Source organism: Cherax quadricarinatus, chromosome 33 (assembly GCF_038502225.1).
Source record: "Cherax quadricarinatus isolate ZL_2023a chromosome 33, ASM3850222v1, whole genome shotgun sequence".
Lineage (NCBI taxonomy): Eukaryota > Metazoa > Arthropoda > Malacostraca > Decapoda > Parastacidae > Cherax > Cherax quadricarinatus.
In genome coordinates, this window is record NC_091324.1 from 159,005 (window position 1) to 172,060 (window position 13,056).

The following is a 13,056-nucleotide window of genomic DNA, read 5'->3' on the forward strand; positions in this document are numbered from 1 at the left end:
TTTAGCACTTATTTATGATAGTAACAGATAGGAGAAATTCTGAGACAAGACAGAAGGCATCAATGAAACCTGTCTTGCTTCAGAGAATTTCCCCTCATCTGTTGCTGTCTTGCAACATTGCATAGCTCCTGATAACGCACGAGTGAGAAAGATCTGGGGATGGAGTGGTTGCATTAGCCAATTCAGTTGAGAAGGTAAGTGATGACTTGTCTAGGAATTTAAACTGATAGATTATAGAGGTATGGGTGTTTGTGGGAAACAATCAGGCTGCAGCATTAGGGTTAAAAACAGCAGTTATTACCGGGATACCTCAGGGATATGTTTAAAAGACAATATTCAAAATAAAGTTGGTAGTAATGGCAAATTAATTGATCAACAAACAAAGATAGTAGAGGGCAATGAGTGACTAGCTCCCTTAAGGTTTACTATACAAATAGTAAGAGTCTAAGAAATAAAATGGATGAGCTAAGATTACTTGCAAGTGCAGGTAATAGATATTATTGATATAACAGAGACCTGGTTCAACCTGAAAGATAGAGAAATGCCTTCTGAATGCAACATACAGGGTTATAAACTATTCCACAGTGATAGGGTCAACAGGAAGGGTGGTGGAGTGGCGATGTATGTCAGAGTTAGTTTAGTTTAATATGTTTATTATGCACCCCATACTCATCCTGTGGGCGGTAGTCAAAAGATTACAGAGGTACATAATTGGTCCAGGGACTGGACTCCAAAGTTTTGATAGCTGAGCAAGTTAGAGGTAATGAATTCACAATTTACAAAGGTAATGAACTCACAAATTACAAAGGTAATGAACTCCGGGTAGGTCTAGTCACAATCATGACAAGTTACAAAGGTATTTACAGATTACAGAGGTACGTAATGGATCCAGGGACTGGGCCCCAAAGTTTGGATGGCTGAACTAGGTACAAGGTAATGAACTCACAAGTTACAAAGGTAATGAATACTGTAAGAATGGTTACTTACGTTTATACATGGCTACAATCATGAACAAATTATAGTGTAATGAGCAATTCACACTTCCACACCCGGTCACAACTGTCAGAGAAAATTTAAATTGCTGTCTTAGACATGATATAAGATTAGAAACATCGAACACAGAATCTGTTTGGCTACAGTTTCTCGAGGGACATGACAAATTAATTTTGGGTGTGATTTATAGGCCCCCAACCCTTGATAGGGAGTGCAGTAAGCTGTTATGGGACGAAATTCATAAGGCATCTAGATATGAAAATGTTGTAATAATGTGAGATTTTAACTTTAGACAAATTGATTGGAACATTATGACCGGAAATCTTGAGTCTAGTGACTTTCTTGATACGGTTCAGGATTATTTTTTAGAACAGGTTGTGACAGAACCAACTAGAGGAAATAATCTGCTTGACTTGGTTCTTGCCAAAAAAGATTCACTAATTAATAATCTTGAGGTTAATGATGAGCTTGGGGAAAGTGATCACAAATCACTTAGTTTCAATATATCATGGAATTACCCAGATAACTGCAATCAAATCTGTCCCAGGTTTTCGATTGGCCGACTTCATGGGACTGAAAAATTACCTGGGTGGGCTAATTTGGGATGTCACGACTATGGGTCAGGACATCCCAATTGGTTGCCAATATGACTTTTTTCAGAGCATAGTTCTAGCTGCCCAGACAACAAAAATGATCCCAAATGGATGAACAATAGATTAAAACATCTCGTTGGTCAAAAGAGAGGCATATATAGGCGTATCAAATGAGGGGATGGGCAGTTAAGAAATCAATATATTCAATTAAAGAGAGAAATAAAGAAAGGAATAAGAAAAGCTAAGAGATTGTGAAGCTAAGGTCGCAAGGGATTCCAAGACTAACCCAAAAGGGTTCTTTCAGGTATACAGAAGTAAGATTAGGGACAAGATTGACCCGCTTAAGAGTGACTCTGGTCAGATCACTGACAGTGATAAGGTTATGTGTGAAATTCTCAGTACCTACTTCCTGTCAGTTTTCACCCAGGAAAATACTAGCGATATTCCTGAAATAATAGATTATGTAGAACAGGATAATAAACTATGTACGGTTGTGATAACTAGTGACATGATCCTCAGACAAATAGAGAAACTAAAACCTAACAAATCCCCAGGCCCTGATGAACTTTTTGCAAGGGTGTTAAAGGAATGTAAAGAACTTAAAATACCTTTGGCTAATCTTTTTAACATATCACTACAAACTGGCATAGTGCCTGATAAGTGGAAAATGGCAAATGTAATACCTATTTACAAGGCAGGCGACAGGTCCTTGGCTTCGAACTATATACCAATAAGCCTTACCTCCATAGTGGGAAAATTTATGGAATCAATAATTGCCGAAGCAATTCGTAGCCATCTTGATAGGCACAGATTGATTAACGAATCTCAACACGGTTTTACAAAGGGGCGTTCCTGTCTTACGAATTTACTAACTTTTTTCACTAAGGTGTTTGAGGAGGTAGATCATGGTAATGAATATGATATTGTGTATATGGACTTCAGTAAGGCTTTCGATAGAGTTCTGCATCAGAGGCTGTTGAGGAAACTTAAGGCACACGGAATAGGAGAAATTTTTTTCCTTGGTAGAGGCATGGCTGACAAATAGGCAGCAGAGTTTGCATAAATGGGGAGAAATCAGAATGGGGACACGTCACTAGCGGTGTTCCTCAGGGGTCAGTGTTGGGCCCGTTGTTGTTCACAATTTACATAAACGACATAGACGACATAAACAAATTTGCTGATGACGCCAAAATAGGCCGTCCAATTCATTCTACTGAGGACACTAGAGCACTCCAGGATGATTTGAATAGACTGATGCAATGGTCGGAGAAGTGGCAGATGCAGTTTAATATTGACAAATGCAAAGTTCTAAATGTTGGACAGTTAAATAACCATGCCACATATAAACTAAATAATGTAGATCTTAATACTGCTGATTTAGGAGTTCTGGTTAACAATAATCTGAAACCAAGACAGCAGTGCATTAGTGTTCGCAATAAAGCTAACAGAATTCTTGGCTTCATATCTAAAGTATAAATAATAGAAGCCCTCAGGTTGTTCTTCAACTCTATATATCCTTGGTTAGGCCTCATTTAGACTATGCTGCTCAGTTCTGGTCACCGTATTACAGAATGGATATAAATGCTCTGGAAAACGTACAGAGGAGGATGACAAAGATGATCCCATGTATCAGAAATCTTCCCTATGAGGATAGACTGAGGGCCCTGAATCTGCACTAGATCGAAAGGTGTAGAATTAGGGGGGATATGATCGAGGTGTATAAATGGAAAACAGGAATAAATAATGGGGATGTAAATAGCATGCTGAAGATTTCCAGCCAAGACAGGACTCGCAGCAATGGCTTCAAGTTGGAAAAATTCAGATTCAGGAAGGATATAGGAAAGCACTGGTTTGGTAATAGAGTTGTGGATGAGTGGAACAAACTCCCGAGCACAGTTATTCAGGCTAAAACGTTGTGTAGTTTTAAAAATAGGTTAGATAAATACATGAGTGGGTGTGGGTGGGTGTGCGTTGGACCTGACTAACTTGTGCTGCTGGGTGTGGTGCCGTGCTCCATCCTTGAGTGGAGGTGACCAGACTGGGTGGGTCATTGGGCTTATCCAGGGGGGGACATCGACCTGCAACGCATGGGTCAGTAGGCCTGTTGCAGTGTTCCTTCTTTCTTATGTTCTTATTGCACTGGTCGCCGTTGCCCAGCGGTGAGAGTAGCCACTCTCATTGCTGAGGTCCACGTAATAAACCCTGGAGATTAACATATGTTCTTATTGCCATCCACAAGTGGCTTGTTCTTCATTGTTAAGGTAGCCTGTCTGCGGTTGTTAGGGTAGCCTGTCTGCGGTTGTTAGGGTAGCCTGTCTGCGGTTGTTAGGGTAGCCTGTCTGCGGTTGTTAGGGTAGCCTGTCTGCGGTTGTTAGGGTAGCCTGTCTGCGGTTGTTAGGGTAGCCTGTCTGCGGTTGTTAGGGTAGCCTGTCTGCGGTTGTTAGGGTAGCCTGTCTGCGGTTGTTAGGGTAGCCTGTCTGCGGTTAAGATAGCCTGTCTGCGGTTTAGATAGCCTGTCTGCGGTTGTTAAGGTAGCCTGTCTGCGGTTTAGATAGCCTGTCTGCGGTTGTTAAGGTAGCCTGTCTGCGGTTGTTAAGGTAGCCTGTCTGCGGTTGTTAAGGTAGCCTGTCTGCGGTTGTTAAGGTAGCCTGTCTGCGGTTGTTAAGGTAGCCTGTCTGCGGTTGTTAAGGTAGCCTGTCTGCGGTTGTTAAGGTAGCCTGTCTGCAGTTAAGGTAGCCTGTCTGCGGTTAAGATAGCCTGTCTGCGGTTAAGATAGCCCGTCTGCGGTTAAGATAGCCCGTCTGCGGTTGTTAAGAGAGCCTGTCTGCGGTTGTTAAGACAGCCTGTCTGCGGTTAAGACAGCCTGTCTGCGGTTAAGACAGCCTGTCTGCGGTTGTTAAGACAGCCTGTCTGCGGTTGTTAAGACAGCCTGTCTGCGGTTAAGACAGCCTGTCTGCGGCTGTTAAGACAGGCTGACTGCGGCTGTTAAGACAGGCTGACTGCGGCTGTTAAGACAGGCTGACTGCGGCTGTTAAGACAGGCTGACTGCGGCTGTTAAGACAGGCTGACTGCGGCTGTTAAGACAGGCTGACTGCGGCTGTTAAGACAGGCTGACTGCGGCTGTTAAGACAGGCTGACTGCGGCTGTTAAGACAGGCTGACTGCGGCTGTTAAGACAGGCTGACTGCGGCTGTTAAGACAGGCTGACTGCGGCTGTTAAGACAGGCTGACTGCGGCTGTTAAGACAGGCTGACTGCGGCTGTTAAGACAGGCTGACTGCGGCTGTTAAGACAGGCTGACTGCGGCTGTTAAGACAGGCTGACTGCGGCTGTTAAGACAGGCTGACTGCGGCTGTTAAGACAGGCTGACTGCGGCTGTTAAGACAAGCTGACTGCGGCTGTTAAGACAGGCTGACTGCGGCTGTTAAGACAGGCTGACTGCGGCTGTTAAGACAGCCTGACTGCGGCTGTTAAGACAGCCTGACTGCGGTTGCATTGCATGTAATATAATATACAAAAAAGTCATTCCCCGTTTCCTCAAGTGAACGACTTCAGTGTTCAGTGCCTGACACAGCTGACACAGCTGACAATCTTGAAAGTACATGTTAAATTTGGTTTGTGTGTGTTTGGGGGGGAGGGGTTGGAATTTATCAATATTAAAAAATGGTTAATAAAACTTCGAATCATTGTAAACTATCATATCTGGAGAATTACTCTTGTGATCGGCTTCAAACTGTCACCACTCGTGTGACTTATTGAACACAATGTTCACTCTTATTGACTAGCAAAAGTTTGTTTATATTTAATAACTAATATAATTCTTCTGATCGATCAAAAACTTGTAATGAGTTATTCTATATGAACGATGACAATCCATAAGTTTATTAGTAAAGTGTAAATTTGAAATATTCCTAAAATTCCTACAAAGTTTGGACTAGTTTGAATCTGATCATTTACTCGAATGCCTCTTCTGATAGTCTTCAAACTTTCTCCGTTGGCAGATTTTACTAACAGAATGTTTGATGCTGACTTTGATCTGCGATGATTTCAATTTTCCATATTTATTAATTCCATTTTTCAGTCAAATAACCAGAGAATATTTATGATGGGAAGTATTTTATTATTGATTTGGCGATATATATCTGTCAGCTGGATTTTTTAAGCAATTTTATGAGAAAAAAATTCTTGAAAGATAAAAGTACAGTTTTTAAATGAGTGTAGGTAATTTTTAATTGAATTTAAACGTAAAGAAAACCTGCGAAATTAAAAAAAAATTGAAATTAAATTATTTTCTTCATTATGACTATTGGCCTTTTTTCGGGAATTTGGAAAATATAAAAGCCGCTGATTTTGTGATTCAGCTTTGTGTTTACGTAGTTTAAAATATTGTTGAAGAGATTCGGATATTAGAAAATGTTAATATATAACAGCACTGCAGACCTGTGCAACACTCATTATTGTATTACTTGCAATGATGTGCACCAGACTGGGCTTTATACAACTGGGGAATAAATTTCTCGGATCGCTACACGAACCGAAATACATTGTTTATTATGTATTCATGTTAATATGTTGTATACATATTTGAATTTAACAAATATATTTCATTATTGGAACACACAATATGAATATACAGGTGTCCTTAAAATTTTGAATACTGAGCCAGTATGTGCTGCACACCTGTTTTTTTTTTTTTTTTTTTTCAGCGAAGTGCGATGGAGCTACATGTATTTTGTGTCTACGGGAAAAGACTTTTTAAATAATCTTTTCTGAAGATTAAAAAATTAAAATACCGTGACTTGAACAATACATAAATAACCCACACTTAGGTGACTGAAAATTGTGACTATGTTTCAGTCCAACTTAGTACCTTTACCAAGTCACGTAGAGACGTGAGAATGATGATGATGAGGGTGATTATGAGGATGATCAGTCCTTCAGCCTGGAGTCGATGTAATCAGTATATAAGCACCTATTATAATTACTGAACTGATTATATCCACTTCATGCCGAGGAACTGATTACCTCAAACTCCTATTGTTCAACCTTTCGTCTGTGTTTGGACTGATGAAACCAGTGAGCGGCTTCATCAGTCCAATAAAGGCCCAAGTGTTGCACTTGTCTAATTCATCAAGTGAAGTACTGTTTACAGCCCTATAGCTGTGGCAGTCCTGTCAGAAGGGTAAGGTGAGTCTTCTTTGGGCCAGGTGTACTTCCCTATACAGCCCTATCAAAGAAGCAGATACTGGTGCAGTAGGATTCAGGATTAGATCTTTGTTATCTAAGGTCCGGTGTTCTCGCTCGTATTAGACTCGACTCTCTTAAAAAGTCGACTCCATTGCAGCAACCACCGGCGTTCGGGCCGCAGCCGGAGCAGATGATAATACAGTCGCTAGGAACGAAGTCCAGAAGCAGGTCTTTGCCAGATGGTGACCTGCCAGTGGTTCCCGAAGGAATGCCGGAGTTTGTTACGTGGAGTACCATTTGCAGCTCTAATTCGGGGGCAGCCCTTTGAAAAGGACACTGTGAATCTTCAGCCCGTGGTGTAGCAGTTGGCTACAATCGTAGTAGATGCCGTGTAGCTGGAACACAGAACGTATTAGTTCAAGTGCCTTCGGTCCGGTGTGTACGTTGGTGTGAGTCATCTCCAGCTCAACAGACTCGTCTGCTACCTTCCCCACTCACACAGAGCTCGTAGGGAATAGCAGAGGTGCTGGAGCAGGAGTCAGGGTTAAATCTCTGGTATGGTATAAACCTTGGTAATAAATACCGACACAATGACATATTTATTAGAAATAAATATCTCAGTGTTTTCTTACGTGTCTTTCTAAACCAAATCTCTAGTATATCAGGGCCGAGGTTCTCGCCGGTATTCATTTGAGAGATTCCTGGCACAAGGGGCGAAAAGTTAAGGGATGGGGGGCAGAATATATATATATATTATATATTATATATTATATATTATATATATATATATATTATATATTATATATTATATATATATTATATATATATTATATATTATATATTATATATTATATATATATATTATATATATTATATATTATATATATTATATATTATATATATATTTTATATATATATATATATATATAAATATATATATATATATCTATATATATATATATATATATATATATATATATATATATATATATATATATATATATATATATATATATATATATATATATATATATATATATATATATATGCAAAACAACCACTCTGAAAGAATAGAGAAATTCCAAGCGCTTTCGTGACTACTCACATTATCAAGGAACTATGATAATGTGAGTAGTCACGAAAGCGCTTGGAATTTCTCTATTCTTTCAGAGTGGTTGTTTTGCATATTCTGAAATCACCTGTTTACTGTGATCTTATTGCATATATATATATATATATATATATATATATATATATATATATATATATATATATATATATATATATATATATATATATATATATATATATATATATATATATATATATATATATATATATATATGAAAAAGGGTGCAAAGGAATAGAACGATAGAAAGGAGGAAACAGTGTTGGTGTGTAGTGTGTGGTACTGGCGAAGAAATAGTAGTAATAATGGAGATAGTCTATATGAACAAAAACACAAGAGTACTGCAGGAGAGCTGCTGGCCCACAGGGTAGGACAAAGGCCCCTTCGGGACAAACATAAAACGTTGGACGGAACCCATCTAAGCAGAGGGTAGGAAAGGCAATGCAAAGGTAGGAATGGTGAAGAGGTCAGGAAATGAGACGGTCAGGTCAAGCCACGAGTGTTTTGAAGTTTAGAGCACTTGACAATGTAATGATAAAGGAAGGCATCTGTAGAGTGAAAGCTTGCACTATGTATAAGGGATGTCTGAACAAGAACTGTTAGAAAGTTACTCATGGTTAAACACGAAACTTTTAATCATGAGTGACAAAACGTTTCCTTTAATGTCATGGACAGTACATAAGTGTTATAATAAGTGTTATTTACCCCATCTGGTCGGTATAATCATTGCTAGTGTCTTTCCGGCACTAGCAATGCTCTTTTATGTCATGTTAGACCTTATTGTCATTCTATTAACTAGTCCTCTGCCAAAACTGTCTACCTTTCTAGCCTTCACAGACGCCATCTTGTTGAAGCATCACATTCCGTTCTGGTTCTCTGTAAATATCTTCCTTTCTCAATACATTGTCAAATGCTCTAAATTTGAGAAAACTCGTTACTTAACTTGGTCTTTGTCGTCTCTACTAACCTCTTCACTATTTCTGCATTTTTGTTCTTGTCTTCTACTGAGGTTGTTCTGTCAAGCGTTGTCATACTCGTAAATTTGTATCCTAGTGCGGGTTATTTGTGAATAATCTTACCTAATGTTACACAGCCTAACCATACACAGTTTTACGATTGGTCTAGGTTATGATGTGTTTGGTTGGGTTTTGGTAAAAAGTAGATAACGGCTGTATATTATTATGCACGTTTTGCAGAGTAAGGTATTCTTCATGCTAGTAACTAACAAGTAAATTACAGCCTTAGAAATCTAGGATGGACACAAATTTTGTTAGAGATAATCTCGATTATAGTGTATATAAACAGTTAAATTTATCCGTTGTGGTAATACCGCCTTAAATTTTAATGTTTGGCCAAAATGGTTTGATGCGTTGCTGACTTCGGAGTACCAGGTAACGACAGTGACGGCAGAGTACCAGGTAACGACAGTGACGGCAGAGTACCAGGTAACGACAGTGACGGCAGAGTACCAGGTAACGACAGTGACGGCAGAGTACCAGGTAACGACAGTGACGGCAGAGTACCAGGTAACGACAGTGACGGCAGAGTACCAGGTAACGACAGTGACGGCAGAGTACCAGGTAACGACAGTGACGGCAGAGTACCAGGTAACGACAGTGACGGCAGAGTACCAGGTAACGACAGTGACGGCAGAGTACCAGGTAACGACAGTGACGGCAGAGTACCAGGTAACGACAGTGACGGCAGAGTACCAGGTAACGACAGTGACGGCAGAGTACCAGGTAACGACAGTGACGGCAGAGTACCAGGTAACGACAGTGACGGCAGAGTACCAGGTAACGACAGTGACGGCAGAGTACCAGGTAACGACAGTGACGGCAGAGTGCCAGGTAACGACAGTGACGGCAGAGTGCCAGGTCATGACAGTCAAGGCGGGCCACAAAAAATTTCAAAAATGAATAATTTAAGATATGCAGCCAGTACCCAGGAGGAATTATGGACAACCAATAGTTATAACAGTGATGGTATTGGAATATCGCCAAGTTGTAGTTAAGTGATAAGCAGCAGTTGGAATTTTTTATTATTCAGATGACGGTTGGCTTGCTCAGTATTCTTTAACATGTTTAAGAGAACATAGCTAGTAGCACAATTTACAGGCTGCAGGGCAACATAGAAGTTAAGCCGAGAAAATAAACAAATACTTGAGAAAATGAACATATTAGATAAATGAAATGCATATTAATCTAAATCCTTATTTGTAGAAAGTGCCAAAATTAAAAAAAAAAAACGTACAATAAAGTAGACCACTGTATAATTTTCGTCAAGAAGTGTCGCCCCTACATCAAAGCTGGGCATTAAAATAGTTGAGGGACTCCTCTTAAGCGGCCAGACTTTTGTCAGTGTAAACACCAGTCAACTTATGGGGCTGGACAAAATAACATGAACACCTGCTGATTGAACTGTCAAATAACTGAATAATTTAATTATACGCTGTCATCCAAGACGATAATGCACTAATTCACACCACTAAAGATGTTCAAAACTGGTATGATTAACATGAGTGAAGGTGAACACTTGGATTGATCCCCACAATCACCGGATCTAATTATGGATCATCTGTGAGGGTCAGTTGGAACTGTAAGTCGCGAACCGACTTCCTCCACCGTCGTCTTTGGAAGAGTTTCAGCAAGTTTTGCTTGAGTAATGGCTCAAAATTTCCCTGGATATTTTTCATATGCTATACGAGTTTCTTTTTGACGAACTGGTTTGGTGTTTTAGCTGCAAATGGAGGACCAACTCCACATTGAAATTAAAAAAAAAATTAAAAACAACTTGTTCCTATTAATTTGTTCCAACTCCTATATTTTTCTTCATTGAATTAGGTTGACATAGCAGTGTAATTAATAATCAATTGCAAAAATCCATTCTCCCATAGTTTCCTTCCGTACTGATGGTGAGTCAAATAGTTGGATCACTGAACAATGTTTGTGGTTTCATTACAGTACATTACAAAGACTAAAGAGAAACATGACTTCACGAATTGAATTTATAGGTCTATCGATATTTCACCAGTCTTCTACTGGCATAAATTGAGCTACACAGCAAGATCTGTATATTTTGCTATATGTTGGCATATCAGTTTGTGAGACTACGACTACGCTTTCTCGTCTTCGCATTAGGTACACACGTCCCACTCACGGGTATCTCATGGAGAGGCGCCCAGTTTTACTGTCTGTATTGTCAGTTCCAGTTTGTTTGCTATATTCTATTGGACTGGTCAATCTATCAGCGAGCACTTTCGACGTCACTGCTTTTACTCTAACTTCCTCGCTGACAGCCCCACCTTTGACAGACTTTCTCTTTGAATTTTTGACAGCAACAGATTTATTACACAACCTTTGATTGTACTTCATTTAGCACTCGACCCTGTAGCACTATATGACCCTGATGGTTTAGCGCTTAGTTTTGATTATAATCAGCCTCCAGCAACACTTTATTACTAAGCTCTGGTTGCTCCAACGGGAGGCGAGTGTATGGAATGAAATAATTAATCTGCAATAGTTCATGTAAAATGATTAGGATATTTAGGTCTTCATGGTAGATCAAGATGATTAATATAAATTTCCTTGTTTTCCTTTACAGGTAAGTGTGGATTACCGCTCATCGTGGGACAACTCTCGCACCGCATGACAGGTATGTATATATTCTTACTTTAAATCCACCTAACCAATGAGCACAATGTTGCTAACTGTCAGTTGTATCAACACTTGGGAATTATCGTTGGTGTTGCTTCTGATAGCTTGTAATGTGAAACTTGTGGGAAATACAGTATGTTGCAGACTAGCTCAGGTGATCGTGGTTGTCTGGTTCCCACGAGTCTACACCAGAGTTTACTAGTGTGTGACAGTAGTTACCTGGTTCCCACGAGTCTACACCAGAGTTTACTAGGATGACAGTAGTCACCTGGTTCCCACGAGTCTACACCAGAGTTTACTAGGATGACAGTAGTCACCTGGTTCCCACGAGTCTACACCAGAGTTTACTAGTGTGTGACAGTAGTTACCTGGTTCCCACGAGTCTACACCAGAGTTTACTAGTGTGTGACAGTAGTTACCTGGTTCCCACGAGTCTACACCAGAGTTTACTAGTGTGTGACAGTAGTTACCTGGTTCCCACGAGTCTACACCAGAGTTTACTAGGATGACAGTAGTCACCTGGATGTATTTAAGGTGTGCAGGATTAGGACCACTAATAAGTCTACACTTTTCATTTTCAGTAACTGCAGTAAACTCAGAGGTGTGTGCAGAGAACAACACAAATCAGAGTTGTTTTTAATTCAGTGTTGAATCTTATAATTTTATCCTAAAAAAATAATCTGTAATTGCCAGCAGAACTGTTATTCTTTTTTTTATTATTCTCTGATTCTCATTGTCATTATCATAGTGTTTAGTCTGGCAGGAGCCTGGCACTGTTGTGGCAGGAACCTGGCACTGTTGTGGCAGGAACCTGGCACTGTTGTGGCAGGAACCTGGCACTGTTGTGGCAGGAGCCTGGCACTGTTGTGGCAGGAACCTGGCACTGTTGTGGCAGGAACCTGGCACTGTTGTGGCAGGAACCTGGCACTGTTGTGGCAGGAACCTGGCACTGTTGTGGCAGGAGCCTGGCACTGTTGTGGCAGGAGCCTGGCACTGTTGTGGCAGGAGCCTGGCACTGTCGTGGCAGGAGCCTGGCACTGTCGTGGCAGGAGCCTGGCACTGTCGTGGCAGGAACCTGGCACTGTCGTGGCAGGAGCCTGGCGCTGTCGTGGCAGGAGCCTGGCGCTGTCGTGGCAGGAGCCTGGCGCTGTCGTGGCAGGAGCCTGGCGCTGTCGTGGCAGGAGCCTGGCGCTGTCGTGGCAGGAGCCTGGCGCTGTCGTGGCAGGAGCCTGGCGCTGTCGTGGCAGGAGCCTGGCGCTGTCGTGGCAGGAGCCTGGCGCTGTCGTGGCAGGAGCCTGGCGCTGTCGTGGCAGGAGCCTGGCGCTGTCGTGGCAGGAGCCTGGCGCTGTCGTGGCAGGAGCCTGGCGCTGTCGTGGCAGGAGCCTGGCGCTGTCGTGGCAGGAGCCTGGCGCTGTCGTGGCAGGAGCCTGGCGCTGTCGTGGCAGGAGCCTGGCGCTGTCGTGGCAGGAGCCTGGCGCTGTCGTGGCAGGAGCCTGGCGC

General features: G+C 41.3%; 1 protein-coding gene across 1 annotated transcript in view; it reads left to right on the forward strand.

Moving 5' to 3' along the window:
* The window catches only part of LOC128685851 (sodium-dependent multivitamin transporter), a 75,956-nt gene extending 65,002 nt beyond the window's left edge, over window positions 1-10,954 (forward strand). The window contains exon 6 of the mRNA XM_070090749.1: window positions 10,864-10,954. Within this exon, the coding sequence (XP_069946850.1) occupies window positions 10,864-10,954 (91 nt within the window). The remainder of the gene's footprint in view (window positions 1-10,863) is intronic.
* The last annotated feature ends 2,102 nt before the right edge of the window (window positions 10,955-13,056 follow it).